Raw genomic sequence first — 18,880 nt, forward strand, 5'->3', positions numbered from 1 at the left:
TTTTCTCGAATGCCAAAATACGAACTCTATGGCTGCAAAACTACGAACCGAGTCCCCAAAACTTAAACATCCAAGAACTATACTTCACTACAATTCTTACGACTACATATATACTAAAACGAAACTGAAATCGAACCCTTACCTCGATTTTGGGTGAAAACCCGAAAATCCTCGAAACAAATTTCTGATCCGCTATAAACGTAGAGATTCCTCTCCTGATCCACGTGGTAATGTTGGATCATTGATTCCAGTAACTGACGGCCTGAAATCCTAGAGAGAGAGAGAGAGAGAGAGAGAGAGAGGTTTTTGGTTTCTTAACCATTAAGCAAGTGAAAAAGATATTTATAAACAAGTTGACCCAGCCAGACTTGTTGACGAAATGACGTTCTCGTCGACGTGCCGCAGAAGGAAGTTTGTTGACGCCAAGGTGGCCTCGTTGATGAGCCTGAGATTTCAGGATTTCCCAAAATCTCTCAGCAACTCCTCGTCGACAAGCTACTGAATCTCGTCGCTGAACTAAACAAGAGGCTTCGTTGATGAGTAAAGAAGCCTCGTCAACGAGCCCCGCAAATTTTTGCCTTTTAAACTTTCCTTCTCTTTTCCTCATTTCTTTAATACACTTATCTCTGGTCAGGTTCTTACACTATACTACTTGCCTCTGCGACGAAATGTAGAAAGTGTGTGAGGATTGGTGTTATCCCAATAGAGGGGGGAGGGGTGAATTGGATTTTAAAAACTTTTTTTAATTAATTTACCGATTCATTAACAATATCAAGATAAAAAAAAAAAGAAAACGTGTATAACAATCACAACAATATAAATGTAAACATGCATGTGTGGAAAAATTAAAGAGTAGGGTAAGAGAGAACGACACCGAGATTTTTACGAGGTTTAGCTATCCTCGCTTATGTCCTTGTCTCAAACAAACCACTTGAGGATTTCCACTAAGCACTCATTCAAATAAGGTGGAACCATCTTATACACACTCCTTCAATTGGGCGGAGCCACCTAATCACACGCGACGGATCCGACATGTACCTCCTCAACATGGATTCGTGGAACACATTATGGATCCTCAAGAGCGCTGGGGTAGTGCAATCCTGTAAGTCACCGAACCCACTCGTTCCAATACCTTGAATGGTCTGATATACCTCGGGCTCAGCTTGCCCTTCTTCCCAAATTTCATCACCCCTTTCATCTGAGCGATTCTCAGGAATATCTTACTCCCAACCTCGAATTCCAACTCATGACAGCGAACATCCGCGTAACTCTTCTGCTGACTCTGAGCTGATTTAATCCTATCCCTGATCATTCTGACCTTCTCAGAAACCTGTTGTACGAGTTCAGGACCCAATATCTTCCGTTCATCGACCTCATCCCAATTACAAAGGAGACCGATACCTCCAACAATACAATGACTCGAACGGTGCTATCCCGATACTAGGCTGAAAGCTGTTGTTATAGGCAAACTCCACCAATGGTAGAAATTGGATCCAACTACCACTGAAGTCTAATACACAAGCCCGTAACATATCCTCCAAGATCTGTATCGTCGTCTTTGACTGTCCATCAGTCTAGGGGTGGAATGCTGTACTAAAAGTAAGCTTCGTCCCCAGTACTTCCTGTAAACTCTTCCAGAATCGAGAAGTGAATCTCGGGTCTCGATTTGAAACAATGGACATCAGTACCCCGTGCTTTTTGACTCGAGAAGTGAATCTTGGGTCTCGATTTGAAACAATGGACATCAGTACCCCGTGCTTTTTGACTATCTCCTGCATGTACAAATCTGTTAGCCTACTCAAAGAGTAGCTTACTTTCATTGGTATAAAGTGAGCAAATTTAGTCAATCTGTCCATGATTACCCAAATAGCATTCTGCCCGTGTAGTGCTGGTGGTAATCCGGTGACAAAGTCCATGGAAATTTGCTCCCATTTTCACTCCGGAATACTGAATGGTTGCAATGGTCTTGTCGGCCTCTGATGTTCAGCCTTTACCTGCTGACACGTCAGACATTGCTCCACAGACCGAGCAATCTCCCTTTTCATGTCACTCCACCTGAAAGATTCGCGTAAGTCCCGATACATCTTCGTACTACCTGAGTGTACCGTATACAAAGAACGATGCGCCTCTTCCAACATCGTCCTCCTTATCCCCTCATCGTTTTGAACGCATAGTCTGGTCTCAAACTTCAGCACACCCCCCTCAGAGATGTTAAAATCTGCAGCCAACGCTTGTTGCACTTTCTCTACAACCTTGACTAACTCCGCATCATTAGCCTGGCGGCTTTAATCCTCTCAAATAACGTCGGCTGTATCACCAAGCTAGTAATGAAATCTCGATGATTACCATCCACCAACTCTATGCCAAGAATTTCTAGATCCCGGTTGATATGATGTTGACCTACCACTGCAGATACTGATGCGTGCTCTGACTTCCGACTTAACGCAGCAGTTACCACATTAGCTTTCCCCGGGTGATAGCTAATCGTGCAATCATAGTCCTTGATCAGTTCTAACCACCTTTTCTGCCTCATGTTCAACTCCTTCTGTGTGAAAAAGTATCTGAGGCTCTTGTGGTCCGTGAAGATCTTATACTGTTCACCATATAAGTAGTGTCTCAAGATCTTTAACGCATATACTACCGCCGCCAACTCCAAATCGTGCGTAGGGTAATTCTTCTTGTACTCCTTGAGTTTCCGAGAAGCATTAGTAATTACTTTCCCTTGTTGCATTAGCACACATCCCAAATCCTTCAGCGGTGCGTCACTGTAAATCACAAAACCACCGTCCCCAGGTGGGATGGTTAAAGCTGGAGCAGTGACCAGTCGGTGTTTCAACTCCTAAAAACTCAGCTCGCGCTCGTCATTCCAATCAAATTTCACGCCTCTCCTCATCAACTGTGTCAGAGGGCTAGATAACTTAGAGAATCCCTCCACGAACTGCCAGTAATACTCAGCTAGTCCTAGGAAACTTCGAACATTTTGCATGCTCTTCGGTTTCGCCCAATCAACCACTGTTTCTATCATACCAGAGTCAACTGAGATACCACCCTTCGACACGATATGGCCTAGAAACGTGACCTGACTTAGTCAGAACTCGCATTTCTTCAACTTAGCATACAACTTCTTCTCCCGTAGTACCTGAAGTACCAACCTCAGATGGTTTCCGTGCTCTTCTGAACTCTTAGAATATGCCAGAATATCGTTAATAAACACCACTACAAACTGATCTAAGTATTCATGGAAAACCTTGTTCATTAGGTCATACCTCCGGAGTGTTAGTCAACCCAAATGGCATGACCAAAAACTCGTATTGACCATATTTGGTTCTGAAAGAAGTCTTCGCCACATCCTCAGTCCTAAATTTCACTTGATGATACCCTGACCGTAGGTCGATCTTCGAAAAGACTTGTGTTCCCTGCAGCTAGTCAAACAGATCGTCTATACGAGACAATGGGTATCGGTTCTTCACTGTTACCTTGTTGATCTCACAGTAATCAATGCACATCTGCATCGACCCGTCCTTCTTCTTCACAAACAATATTGGAGCTCCCCAGGGCGAAATACTAGGTCTGATAAAGCCCTTGTCCAATAGTTTTTGCAACTGCTCTTTCAACTCTTTTAAGTTCAGGTGGAGTCATCCAGTATGGAGCTTTAGAAATCAGTGTTTTATTTGGCAGCAGATCAATAGTGAACTTCACCTCACGATTAGGAGGTAAACTAGGTAAGTCTTTCGGGAATACATTTGGAAATTTGCTAACCACCCGAATATCTTCAAGTCTCAAATCATCCCAAGGTGGTTCCTTTACACAAGTTAGATACCCTTGACTACCCTCCAAGAGTAACTTCCTCGCTTGTATAGCTGATAGAATCTGTGGTGTCGAATGCACACACGATTCCACGAACTTATACTCCTGCTCCCCAGGAGGTCTGAATAACCACTGGGCAGTTTCCCAACATCTTACTACAGATCATTACACTCTCAATCGTTGTAGCCACAGACAACCACTCATCCATCACTTGGGTTTCAACCCCACACAGTTTCACAAAACTAGCAGATATAAACGAATGAGTTGCTCCCGAATCAAACAAAATAGCAGCTTTATTCGAAAGCAGTAACATGGTACCTGTCACCATGTTCTTAGTGTGTTCTGCATCTGCTGGAGTACGAGAGTACACTCTTGCTAGAGCCGTGTTTTCCTGATAATTTCCCCAAGGCATTTGATTATTCCTATGGTTCTGGCTCTGTGCAGGCATATCACTCCTCAGTGCCTGACAGTTTTGGGATATGTGGCCCGGTTTGCCACAGTTGTTGCAGTTACCCCAAAACGGCTGTTATTCACCATTGTGCCATTTATGGCATCTGGTGCATGGTGTGGAAGACGAATCCCCCTGCGAACCTTGCCGTTCGGTATTTTGGTGATAACCCAAACTATAGTTCTTCTTCTTCTTCTTCCACTGTCCTTATCGAGTACTAGTCTGAGAACCAAAAGATACTGGCCTCTTCTTCTGTTCCTGTACCACCTCATCCCCCTGGAGGTCAGCCTTAACTATGGTGGCTTTATCCACTAGAACAAAAAGCTCTCGAATCTGCAGCATACCTACAAGCCTGCGAATGTCCTTCCTCAGACCCTTCTCGCACCTCTGAGTCTTCTCATACTCCTTTGAGATCAAATATGGCGCGAAACGAGATAGCTCGATATATCTAGCAGCATATCTCTGTACCGTCAGGGTTCCCTGAGTCAGGCTCGAGAACTCATCAGCCTTCGCATCACGAGTGGAAGCTGGGAAGTATCTCTCGAAGATTACTTCCTTGAAACGGCTCCAAGTCATAAATGATGGACCAGCTCTCTGCTTCTCAAGCAGGCTCACAGCCATCTATCATCTTTCCGCTTCTCCTGCCAGCTGAAAGGTAGAATAGAGAACCTTCTGCTGATCGGTGCAGTGCAGAACTTCCAATATCTTCTCGGTCTTCTGCACCTAGTTCTCCGCCACTATCGGATCGGGTCTTCTTGTAAACGTCAGAGGGTGCATGTGGGTGAACCTCTCTAAGGTATAACCTGTAGCAGTAGGAGAGTGCTCACGTCTCCTAACACTTCGCTCGATCTCCCGCATAACCTGTTTCGTCAAACCCCGAGGCACAGAAGGAGACTTATCACTCGCAGTCCCCTCGGAACTACTATCCAAGTTGTTATCCTTGGGCTCCATTTTGAAAATAAGATAGGAATCGGTTAGAATTCCTATATCCTACACAGTTAACATAATCATTGAAAACTAATCATGTCAACTACAACTCTCACGGGTCCAGGTCTGTCCTACCACATCGACACGAAGCCATCAATGGTTTATCGTGGTTTTACTAAAATCGTCATTCCAGGAAAAACATAGAACACCGCCAGTGAGTCCTCATTTAGCAACAAAACAACCCTCGACTTAGGCTACTCATTTCCTACATCCTATGCTCTGGTATGTACGCAAAGCTACGCCTAACCAAGTCTACAAGACCTAATAACCTAGTTAGCTCTAATACCAAGCTATCATGCCTCGAACTCGCGGATGGGTCTCAGCTGTAAATATAGTAACCTAACCTGTCTCTGTATCATTTAAAACATACATTATACTATACTGAATATAGGTCCGACCTCGTGGGGTACACCTAAACCCTATACACAATTACATACATATCCATATACATCAAATATGTAGCGGAAATGTTCTTTTTATGCATACATCATATCATACCAGAGTCTATACATAATTGGAATATACGTTCCCAAAATACAGTACATACTCCGGGTGTCTACAAAAACCCAATACTAACAATCTGGTTACAAAATCTGTACTTACACAGGTACTAAACATAGCTAACCGACACCCACGCTTCCGAACGCTAGGATGCTAGTTTCGGCTACCCGAAGGACCTGAAAAATATTTGTATATTCAGGGTGAGGCACCTCTTAGTTAGGAAGAAAGCAGGTTATATCAGTGTGTGACATACAAGTGTTATTTCAATATAAAACATAATACGATGCAATTCTAGTATTTTCAAAATTCAGTTCAGTACATACGATACCAAATATACGGTTAGTGCCCTCGCACTAAAGCACACGATACCCTGCAATAACCGAAGCCTCATAACGATATCGTTGCTAGTACGGTGTCCACTCACACCCATCGGTGACCAGCCGGAACAAACTGGTGATATTTCACACCCTCGGATATAGAGTCGGACACTCTTGCCCACGGTAATTAGTCGAGACATGGCGGCAACGTACGGTAATTAGCCGCCCCTAGCTACTTTACAAAACTTGGAACAATTTTGGAACTCATGTTTCTATACTCATCAGCGTATGGTAATTAGCCGCCCCTAGCTGTTTTACAAAATCTAGAATATTTTACATACAACAGTTCATTCCACACTGATTTGAGCATACACAAATCATATCGTTTTCAGTTTGAGAAATACAGTTTAATACAAATGCAGGTACGGTCATCTCAATACTACAGTTTTATACAACAAACGATTTCCCAATAGAAATAGAGATGATACTCGAAACCCCCAATTTTCCCAAAAACTGTAACTCGAAAATCTTGCATTTTCACTCGATAGATTTTCTCAAATAAGTAGCCAAAGCATACATACGATCGTAAACTATAGGTTTATTGATCCCGATTTAAAAAATAACTGATATAAACAAAATCCTCTTACCTTTTCCCGAATATCAAAATACGAACTCTACGGCTTCAAAACTACGAACCAAGTCCCCAAAACTTAAACATCCAAGAACTATATTTTACTACAATTCTTACTACTACATATATACGGAAATGAAACTGAAATCGGACCCTTACCTCGGTTTTGGGTCAAAACTCGAAAATCCTTGAAACGAATTTCTGATTCGCTATAAACGTAGAGATTCCCTTCCTGATCCTCGTGGTAACGTTGGATCGTTGATTCTGGCAACTGACGACTTGAAATGCTAGAGAGAGAGAGAGAGAGAGAGAGTATATGAGTTCTTGAGAGAGAGAGAGAGAGGCTTTTGGTTTCTTAACCATTAAACAAATGAAAAAGATATTTATAAACAAGTTGACCTAGTCAGACTCGTCGATGGGCCGCAAAAGGAAATTTTTCGACGCCAAGGTGGCTTTGTTGACGAGCCTGAGATTTCAGGAATTCTCAAAATCTCTCGGCATCTCCTTGTCGACGAGCTACTGAATCTCGCCGTCGAGCTAAACTGAATCTCGCCGACGAGCAAAGAAGCCTCGTCGACGAGCCCTGCAGATTTTTGCCTTTTAAACTTTCCTTCTCTTTTCCTCATTTATTTAATACACTTATCTTTGGTCAGGTTCTTACACTATACTACTTGCTTTTGCGACGAAATGTAGAACGTGTGTGAGGATTGGTGTTATCCCAAGAAAGGGGGCGGGGGGGTTGAATTGGATTTAAAAATTTTTTCCTAATTAAGTTATCGATTCATTAACAATATCAAGATTTAAAAAAAAAAAAAAAAAAAAAAACGTGTATAACAATCGCAACAATATAAATGTAAACATACATATGTGGAAAAATTAAAGAGTAGGGTAAGAGAGAACGACATCGAGATTTTTACGAGGTTTAGCTATCCTCGTCTATGTCCTCGCCTCAAACAAACCACTTGAGGATTTCCACTAACCACTCGTTCAAACAAGGCAGAACCACCTTATACACACTCTTTCAATTGGGCGGAGCCACCCATTACACCACTCCTTATAGGCGGAGCCACCTTTCTGAGCAATATCCCCTCACTCAGTACGACTCACAACTGTAATCCCTCCATTTAGGCGGAGATACCTCTCCAAGTGATATACGCTCACTTGGCATGGGTCACAGCCCGAATCGTAAATACAATTTGCGTACAAGAAATGCTTCTTCAAAAGCTGATTTGTACAATGAAAGAATTTCTAAATATGCACTCTTAAATGATTTTAAATATGAAGCGCGGTAGAGTTGTGGTATTTCTTTCAAAAATATTTTGCAAGAAAATGAGAGTATTGAAAATGATTTCCTCAAAATTGACCTTTGAAATTTCAAGAACAAGAACCTTTTGAGGCAAGTATATATATGAGTGAATATATGCTCAAAGCTTTCTTGAATAACTCAAAAGACTTTCTCCAAAAGAGTTTTTAAAATGAAAGCAGGAGAAATTTGATCTTTGAAATATTACAAGAGTAAGAAGTCTTTGAAGCAATATGTATGAGTGAATATATGCTCAAGATTTTTTATAACAACTCAAAATGTTTTCTCCAAAAATGTTTTCAAAAGAAGAGTAGAAGAAGTTTGAATTTGATCTTCAAAAAGGAGTATAAAATATAGACAAGAATCAAAGAATATTCAACTAAGCTTTCAAATTAATTTTGTAACCTTCTCCAAGTTAATTGCCAAGGTATTTATAGGCAAAACCAAGTTATAGCCGTTATATGACCATTGGGGATTAAAGTATAATTTTATTTCAAAAAATCGAACCCTTTGAAGCTTGTTTGCGTTAGTTTTTCCCGTTTTAATTGTTGACGAATGGCTTCCAATCGTCGAAGAGTCACCCTTAGTCGTCGACGAATCATGCCTTTTCGTCAACGAGTCACTTGAGCTGAAAACTCTTTTAAGCTACTGGACTTTTTCGTTGACGACTCAACTACCATTTGTCGACGAGTCATGCTCATTCATCGACGAGTCACCTGGGCAGAAACTCAATTAGGCTTTCTGGATTAATTAGTCGACAAATACACCTTATTAGTCGATGATTGCTTTGTTTTTCCATGCCAAAAGGCCTTTTTGATGACTTGGACCAATCTTGGACAAAAGTATATGAACTATATTAAGTTTGATGAAGATTAAAACCTATCCTTATGATTTTTTAAAAGACCATAAGATATCTTGTATATGATAGTGCCTTTAAAACTCATTTTGATATCTTATGCTCTAGTATGAGTTTAAAATTTTAAATTAAAAGTTTTCCATGAAAAGTTTGAGTTCTTAGGGTCAGTTTAAGGTCATATGAGAGCTTCAATTCAAATCAAATGATATGCATGCACAATTGAAACCTAATAACATTACAACTGAAAAACATAAGGTCTTCAAGTTTTGCTCTTCGGTATTCCATGGAATGCGCCAAGATATGCTCGATTAAGTGCTACATGGCTTCCATTTTTCATTGGTCATCTGTGTTTTTTGAAACTTAAACATGCTTAAATACTTAACACACAAATGAGATGTTTTGCTTTGTCATTATCAAAACAGGATAGGACTCAAAAAGTTAACAACATGAGATTGGACTTTTATCATAAGTGAAGCCCCTATTAGATGGTGCCTCTAGAGTTGGTAGATTTATAAAAATAATTTGTTAAGTTATTGAAAACAACTTGCGAAAACATAGTGCAAGGCTTGTGAATTCTTGGTGATGTCCTTCGTATTGACAAATATGCCAATGACTTTTTGCACATCAATGAATCAAGTGTTTTATGGCTACAACCACAAGTTTGTCATGGTATACCTTGATGACATTGTTGTTTAAAGGAGAACAACCTATGTGTGAAGAAGAAGAAATGCTATTTTGTTAGGAAAAATATTAAATTCCTTAGTCATGTGATTGAACAAGGTCAAATTTGGATACATATGGCAAAGGTGAGAGCCAAGTTTGGAAGATCCCAATGAAAGTCATGGAACAAGTTCTTAGTGAAGTGGAAGGGCCTTGGAGGTAAAGAAATCTATAGAATGTTAGTAGAAGACATGTAATTATCTAGAATGAAGTTGAAGAGTACCTAGCATCAAAGTTTGTGACAACGTAGACTTTTAAGTGGGGAGGACTATGTCATGAGCCAAGTTTGTTTAGGGCATTATGATTGCCTAGACCATTTGTCTTGTGCACATTAAATGATAGCCATCACATAAATATTGGTGTAAGGTTTTATTTCTTTGGGTAAAGTAATGCCTTAAGGGAAAAAGGGAAATATAACTCCTCGATCGTATTGATGTTTCCTTATGCTAAAGTAGAAAGTCATAAAAAGCTCTTAGGAGGGTAAATATACATCGATCTTGTAAAACTTACTAGCTTTTATATATACCTTACTTGCCTCCCTCACTAAACACATGTGCCTATGAAGGTGTAATAATATGAATTACATTGTTTTACAATTTCGTGCTTGACTTATGTTTACTTTCGTGATTTCTTATTGTTGCCGCTTAATTTGTATTTAATTCTTGTGAGTTTATGTGTAGTAAACTCACGACTTGCTTTTGGTTGACTGACTAAACTTTGTATATTCAAATATTGCTGCACAACCCTTCACATGGTGTGAAATGTTCAACCATGACACATGATTTAGGACAAATAGGTTGATAATATGTATCAAGAAATACATAACATGGATATAAATGCGCACAAATATATGAAAATTTCCTTGAAACTATATTTGAATTGTTTGAAATTTATTGAAATCTTGAAATATCAACAAAACTCATCAATATTTTGATCATGGAACAAAACTTTGTGATTGGAAATTCATGTTTTTGAACTCTCTAATATCAAAAGTCATTATAGTAAGATTTTTACAAATTTTTTTTGAGGTTTTGATAATTTAGGTATGAAATTTCAACAATCTCTTAATTTAAATGGAATTTTAAGTTTTAAAATAGTACTTGAGAAATTTGACAATTCTAGGTCATCCCAAATAAATAATGATATTTCCTTAAGTTTTGAGTTTAGCAACTTGCACATATTGGTTGTAATTCTTCCTTCTTTTTTAATATGTGCACACCTATATTTTCTTTATTTGTTCATTATTATATTTCAACAATTATTATTTTGGTCATTCATATTATACAATATAGATACAATTAGTATTTAAGTTTACCAGTCTTTTAGATAATTTGGTATTTTTAATCTCATGAAAAATTTGCATAGCAAGCATGCGTTGGATTTAAATTTTTAGAATTTATACGTAGTGAATTTTTATAAAATGTATATAGATTATTCTATATGGTTTTTATTACAAATTGGTTTTTGAAATTTATCAATTTACCACCATGCCTATAAGCATTTTGAATTTTGATAAAATGTTGAGTTCGTAATCTAATTACAATGTTTCACTGAACCATTTATGTATAAATAAGTTGTATTTGAATAGTTTTAAAAAAATGATATTTGAATATCTTCTTGTTCCCATCCTCCTCGTAGGGATGAATTCTAATTGATTCTCCTTTGTGTTTCTAGTACCTTGAAGAAGAGTTGGGAATGGAGGCTTTGAGGACAATGAAAAGAATAAAAGCAGCTTTAGATCCCAACAATATCATGAATCCAGGAAAAATCATTCCTCCTCATGTTTGTTTCTAAAAATCTCGATGAAAATTCATTCCTCTTCTTAAAATTTGCTTGTCTACATGTGCAACAAACACTTACAAGATCTCTCTGTTCTTTTGTTTATAATCAAACCTAAGTAGAGAATGTTTCCTATGTATAAGATGAGTGAAAGGGGCTTGTGGTCAAGTTTGTTTAGTATTAAACAATGAAATCTATCAAAATGTTGATGATTCTTTCCTTTAATAATGTCACTTTCTTCTTGTGAAAAATTGTTACCCAATATTTGGTACACTAGATGAAATGAAAGGGGAATGGAATGAAAAATTATATGGTGAATGCAAAATTATAAAGATCAATTCAATTCCATTTCATTCTTGCATACCAAACAAAAAAGAATTATTAATCTTACTCCCTAACACGATTAGATTTTCCGTTATTTTCCTTCACTAGCTTTATTTTTATTTTTTATTTTTTGGATTTTTTTGTTGCATTTGATGGAATGAATTAGCTCAATTGATAACATCTTCTACTTGTATACAACCATGCTGACCATTCTTATTAAGTTTGTAATGATGGTATTAATGCTATGCTTCGCAATGTTCAATTTGTATAAACCTGTTGAAATCAAACATTATCAAACTAGCAATTGTTCTTGACGGCAACAACAACTTCTATTCAAATTTGTCAGACATCATCAATTGTTGTTCTCAAACAACTTGGTGTGTTAAGATGATTGGACGAAAAGTCTCAAGGCATCTTGTGAGCCTACAAAGTGAAGTCTGCAATGAATCTGACTATGTTTCAATTCAAATCCTCCAATACTTAATTAGTTGAGAGTGATATAGGACTAAACAAGATTTATAAAAAGTCTCTCGTGCATGCCTAATTAATAGGTAGTCTTGGTTGCTAGTAAGTGGAGTTTCCAAGTGTGGCTCTGATGAGTCGTACAACTCATTATTTGGGCAGCTCAATAGTTTATGTTTTGGCCAATCTCCATAATTCTTTCTGGTTTGTTTGTATTGTATTTGACTTGTGCCCATCAATCTTCTTATAAGAATGTTCAAAATTTTAAGCCATTTTCACAACATGACTTCAATTTTCCTTTGTGCCATATACAATAAAATGAACACGTAGATGTGTTTGGTATGCTGATGAAAGTAGCTTAGGGCCCTTAAATTTGGCACAATTTTAGGATGGGTTTGAGTTGGCTTTGGTAGATTAGTCATACGATCACTTTCGGATGGCTCTAGAAGATAGTAGAATCTAATTAAAAGTAACCCTCTAAACCTAGTTCTTATTAGTTCTCAAGTCTACCTAGATTGGATATCACTCTCGAACCAAGAATCTTATAAACACATGAGAAATATAATCATCCTTTCATCTTAGCTTAGGATTGAATAGGATCCCATATTTGATCTTTGGGCTTAGTCATAGATGGATTCATGCTATTTTATAATCATCATTAGTTCCACTAATGTCTATTGATGCTTGTTGTTAGGAATCAGGCTTTAAATAGGTTGCAAAATTAGTCGAATGTATTGGAGTTAGGGAGTCATAATAAGGAATCACTTCGTTATGAGTTATAGTGAAAGCTTAGCACAATTATGGCATCTTAGCCCATGGAAAATTATGATCACCTTAAAGTTCTCTTCATGGTCCATTGGGTCTATGATGGCATCATACTCTCCATTTGTGTGCTTGCTTAAAATTCTTGGGAAATGGCTCATTCAAGATCAATAGGGTGAAGGGAAGTTGATGGCTTTTCCCATCATGATTGGATTTTCCATTATGCATATCCCCCCCCCCCCCCCCCCCAAAAAAAAAAAAAAATTGCTTTTCCCCCCTTTTTCAAACTTTTGTTGGACTCAGTGTAATGAATCAACTTGATTTTGACATCTTCCATATGTCCATGTCTCTACCAACCATTTTCATTGAGTTCATAATGATGGTATTGATGCTACACTTCACAATTCCCAACTTGTATGATGCCTTTGAGATTGAACGTTCTATTATCAACATTTGTTATTGAATAGGCAATGATTGCTTCACTTCATAAAGTAGCAATGGCTTTTATTCAAGCTTGTGAAAGAAATCAATTGTTATTGAAACCAATAGTTCAAATGGCGTGGTACTAAGATGATTGGATGGCAAGCCTTGAGATATTTGTAAGCCTATAAAGCAAGGTTGGAATCCACTCGAGTGGGTGTTTCTATATTGGTGGAATGCTTAAATTAGTTAAAGAGTGTAGGGATAAGATAGATTTGTTTAAAGTCTCTTCAACGTGTCTAATTTTTTGGTAGTTTTGTATTTACATTGTGGTTTTGGGCTCAAGATAAGGAGAAGAGAAATCGACATGGAGTGGGTTTGTATTTCTATATGGTATGTTTGATTTGCAAAATCATCTTTCATCATGATAATAGATCATTCTACCCCCCATTCGGATTAGATTTGTGTAATCTTTGTCCACCCTATTAGGACATGGTGATAATTACCCAGTCAAGATAGTCACACAAGATGTAAAAATGGGAGGATGCTTAGGCGGAGCATAAGGCAGCCGTCTAAGCGAGGCAAACCACTTATTACCCAACCATCTAGCAAATTATAAGTTGTGTAAGGTGAGGCATTTGCTTGTGGAATTAAAATAGGGTCACCTAAAATGAACAACTTGAGGTGGTATGACCAGTCAGACAACATTCCAAGCAGAGCGAAAGACAACTTGAGGCAAGTATTGCCCTAACAATTGTCCAACATCCTAATCGGCTAGATGAGACAATAAAACACATGTAGCCCAATCAAATACTTTTATTTTGCATCAAGGTTACAAAACAACCTTAGTGCATGAGACTTAGCCTCAAAATTGTTACATCTTAGGCTACAAAAAAAGAGAAAATAACTTGTTTTAGTTCTTTTAGCATCTAGACAAGGGTAGACAAGTCACATAGCTAGTGAATTGTGTTCTCATGATTAATTATTGTCATGTTTGCCTTCAAAATCTCTAGTCGCAAAGTCAAGAGACATCCTTGATCTCTGAATGCCTCAACTTCATGTCCTTTGCAATATCAAAAGATTTAGTTAATGCTGAAAACTTAGTGTTCATCTTGTCAAAAGTGACCTTAAGCTCACTTTTCAACCTCGCCACTTCTCGAGTCTCTCGCATCATTGGTCACATAATTGAAAGTATTGAGGTTGAAGTTGTCCCATACTAGACTAAATAGAGACATCCTCAATAAAACAGCTAGCATCGTGAGCAAGGACCTCCGCACATGCTTTATGCTTCTCAGGAGCCAAACAAAGGAAAATGAGAGCTTGGTGATCTAGCTGTAGACAATTGAGAAGTTGGTAGATATCACCTCAATCTTGCGAACTTTGGTGATTATGATTCCACCTTTGTTTCATCAGCCATTAGTGAAACCCCTATAATCGTTAACGTATATCAATAAAACTATCCTAGTGCTAATGTTTGGTGCCACTTTATCTCTCTCTCTCTCTCTCTCTCTCTCTCTCTCTCTCTCTCTCTCACACACACACACACACACACACACACACACACACACAATACATTTTTTTTTTCTCCTTAATCTATTTTCTTCTTTCTCTTCCCTCCCTCCTCTAATTTGTGTCTAATCATCCCCCTTCTTTTTCTCCCTTCTTTGAATTTTTACGATTCCCTTCTACCAACCTCCTTATTCATTAAGGGCATCCCTTTTGAAATAAGATATCTATCCTGAAGCCTTTCATCCTTGACAACCAAAAAGAATTTTCAAATTTTTTTTCGACTTTTGAATTTATTTATTGGAAATAATTATAAAGGTATGCTATAAGGAAAGTTTAGGCACAATGGTAAAGTTCTCATCATATGACTTGGAGGTCATGGACTCAAGTCATGCAAACAATCTTTTGCAAAATGTAAAGTAATTGCATACTATAGACCTATTGTTGTCCTCCGATTGCTTGGTTCGTTTATCATCAAACTTATCATCCTTCTTGTGAGGAAGTTCAAAGTTATATTTAAGATTTGAATTCTATCTTTAAATTTATATTGTATTTTATCCCAATTCACACAAATTTATATTTTAAATTTAAATACTGAAAATATAACCAACCCCAACTCCCCCTTCCCACCCCCCAAAATAAGCAGCAAGCTCGGTGGAGGATGATTGGCCATGTCCTATCCTTTCATTTTGGTGGAAAATGAACCCATCTGGTGGGCCGCAGCCCCTAAGGAATTTATCAACATGCCTGCAGGCTTGATGATGGGGAGGGATGGACACAAAGGAGCAGAACCCTTGAAAAGGCCAGCCCTATGATTAGAGCTGTGAGAATTTTTTTATTTGAGACTTGAGTTTTAATATTAGAAGGAGCTGAGAAGGTGTATGAAAAGAGAGGCGAACCAGCTCCTATATATACTGATAATCCGAAATTCTAATCTAGGCAAGCTCTTTGGACCCACTCAGGCAACACTAAACCGGGGGACAAATACATTATGGCCTATCTGTTGACCCATTCCTACTAATTTGCTAGTCAAATCACAAATAGGAAACTTGGAGCCTTGAGGTCACCAAAGCTTAACTTTACCCTTACCGCTTAAGCTAACCCAATTGGTATATATATATATATATATACGCACACACACACACACACAAACAAGAGGAAGAGATCATGTCATGCTCGAGTTTAAAATTTATAGAACATCTTATTTCTCTTTTATCTCAAATAAAAATTTATAAAAAATAATTTAGTCTTTTTCCTAAAGAAAAGTTATCTACAATTGTAATGTCAAATTTGTGGAATCTTATAAATTAATTTGGAGAATAGAGATCATAAAGCGGGTAACATATTTTTCCGCTTTCAATGCCTTGTTTTAAATTTAGGGATGTATAACAACCTTACCAATCCATCTAACCCAATCAATTTGAATAAGACTGATCTTAAAAATCGGTTTGAATGGTTTATACGTTGGTTGGTAGTTTTCCATTTTGTATAATCCGATTATTTGAAACTTATGAAAGAATACATAAGTTGTAGAGACTCGGAAAAATAATAATAATGAAAATGATAAAGGAAAAGGGAAAAGAAAAGAAAGAGAAAGAAAAAGAAGGAAAAAGGAATTTTAAAAGGGCAATCAGCATGGACTCGTCAACGAGCGCCTTGCGCTCATCGACGAGGAGATATCGAGAGTAGAGAATTTCAGACTATTAAGAGTTCGTCAACGAACCCATTATCTTTGTCAACGAGTACACGTGTCTCGTCGATGAGGCCACGTAGACAACTGTCTATATATAGGTTAGAATCACATTTCAACAAGAGAAAATTTCTTTCTTCACTCACTCTCTCTCTCTCTTTAGGTTTCGGCTCCTAACCTTTCTCTCTTTGATTTTGGCTCCATTTTAGCTCGTTTCTACAATCAGGAACTGCCACGATGATCTAGGGGTGATTCTCTATAAGTTGATTGGAGCGAATTGTTGATTTGGAGTCCTTGGGCACCACTCCAAAATCAGGGTAAGTGATTTATTTCAGGGTTTAGAATTTTGAACGCCGCGGACGTGGTTTGGGGTTTTCAATAGGCTTCTTAGGAAATAGGTAAGGGAATAGATTAAGTCAGGTATTTTCAGAAAAATAATTATTGAATATACAGTATTTGGTTCAGAAATTTATATATGATTTAGTATAGTTTTTGGGAATATTGATGTTGAACTAATGAAACTTTGAAAATAGATTTAATATTATTTTTTCAACAAAATATGTTTTTCAGACCAGATAATTTATTATAGAGTAGTACTCACTTGTGTGTGGCATGAGTATAAATTTTACTGTAAATAATGGTATGTCAGAATATTTTATGATTTCACAGTACAACCATGATTTGATGACAGTTTTTAGAAAAACTATAAATTATATAGAAATTATATTTTCAGTATGTTGTGATATTTTAGTCGGAAAGATGCCGTGATAATTCAGCCGGCGCAGATGCCGTGACTAAATATATTTATAACAGCTATTCATAAATATTATTATTATGACAGATTTAACATAGAATCGTGAAATAGTATTATTATAGTTGTTAATGCAATATAATATGTTGTAATAGAACCCTGATGGAGTGAGCATGTTATGAGCACGGTACCATAGCTAGATAGCTAGATCAGATAGTGTAACCCCTGTGTGTCGACCCGAGAAGTGTTGCGGAGAGTAGGATGAGCAGACCATGTTGGAATTAACCGACAGTGCACCCACACTATTTAAAAAGTGTTGGGTCAGAGGCCGATTGGCCTCGAAGTGTTGCGAAGAGTAGGATACCCACTGTGTGCTGACCCGAGAAGTGTTGCGGAGAGTAGGATGGGCGGACCAGGTTGGGAGGGCAATCGTGTGTAGTTATGTCATGTTTGACTTAGTCTGGTAGGCTTGCCATGGTTAAGTCTAGCCTTCGAGCCGCACAACTCAATCATGCGGGGTTAATTCATGATTTAGCCTTCCATTCAGGGTATAATTTCAGTAATATACAGATATAACATATGATTTATATGTATACATAAATTTAATATGATACATTTATGTTATGTTGATTTACGATTTATTTAGATTTACACAGAACAATTTTACTTGATTTGTCAAATGCAGTCAAATTATGTACATATGTTCCTTACTTATCAGATACAATTTATCACAAACGGTATATGTTTATAACATAATAATACTCATGTTGCCACACACTGATATTAGTCTAACTCCCTTATTGAGAGGTGTCTCACCTCCAGAAATACAAACATTTCAAGAAACCCAGACAGACAAGCGGAGTGAACTCCGAGATAGAGGAGACTGTTCGTGCTACCCTGGCTAAATGGTAAGTAGTTGGGTTGAGATTAGGATGAATTTTTGGGGTATGACTCTAGGATATTTATGGTCCTTTTTTGGGATGTATATATGTATTTTTTGTTACAGTAAAACTCTGATATTGTATAAGGTTAACTAGGTTGCATAGATGGTATGTATGTGTGGATGGGTTTATCCCCAATACTCCTTTGGGTATGGGTTGACTCAGATTATGTTTTATGGTATCAGAGTAGAATTATTGTAATTATAAAGAAAAAAAATATAGCAAAATTTTCGGGGCGTTACAATTGTGGTATTAGAGCTTAGGTTGTTAGGTTCTGTAGACTTTAGCACACAGCGGAAACAATACCAGAGTATAGGAATAGATCATGGAAAGGATAGTAAATGGGGTAGATTAGGATTTTAGTTAGTCAATGTTGGGAAGTTAAAATGAGAGTTTAAGGTTTTGTTTCGCAGTCTAGAAGCAAGATTTCCGTAGTTGTTTCTGTGTCTTTCCTGGGATGACCATTTCAGGAAAGTCATAGTAAACTATTGTCGGGTTGTGTTTCTAAATTGTAGGTCTAAATCTTAAATTGAGAATAAGGATGTCAGGTTAATTGATGATGTGAGGTTTTAGTTAGATAAATATATTAGTTATGTTATGAAGATAGGGTCCTCAGACTATGTTTATTTTCTTTTCAGGATGGACTCTGGGGGTAGTAGTGCATATGCCAATGGT

At 37.7% G+C, this 18,880-nt stretch overlaps 1 protein-coding gene across 3 annotated transcripts in view; it reads left to right on the forward strand.

The window, feature by feature from the left end:
- LOC131167121 (D-lactate dehydrogenase [cytochrome], mitochondrial) overlaps positions 1–11,600 on the forward strand; it is a 147,778-nt gene extending 136,178 nt beyond the window's left edge. For all 3 annotated transcript variants that reach the window (XM_058125947.1, XM_058125961.1, XM_058125954.1), the window contains one exon: positions 11,245–11,600. In XM_058125947.1, coding sequence (XP_057981930.1) covers positions 11,245–11,364 — 120 coding nt within the window. In that variant the 3' untranslated portion in view covers positions 11,365–11,600. The remainder of the gene's footprint in view (positions 1–11,244) is intronic.
- Positions 11,601–18,880: the final 7,280 nt, after the last annotated feature.

Source organism: Malania oleifera, chromosome 1 (genome assembly GCF_029873635.1).
Source record: "Malania oleifera isolate guangnan ecotype guangnan chromosome 1, ASM2987363v1, whole genome shotgun sequence".
Taxonomy (NCBI): domain Eukaryota; kingdom Viridiplantae; phylum Streptophyta; class Magnoliopsida; order Santalales; family Ximeniaceae; genus Malania; species Malania oleifera.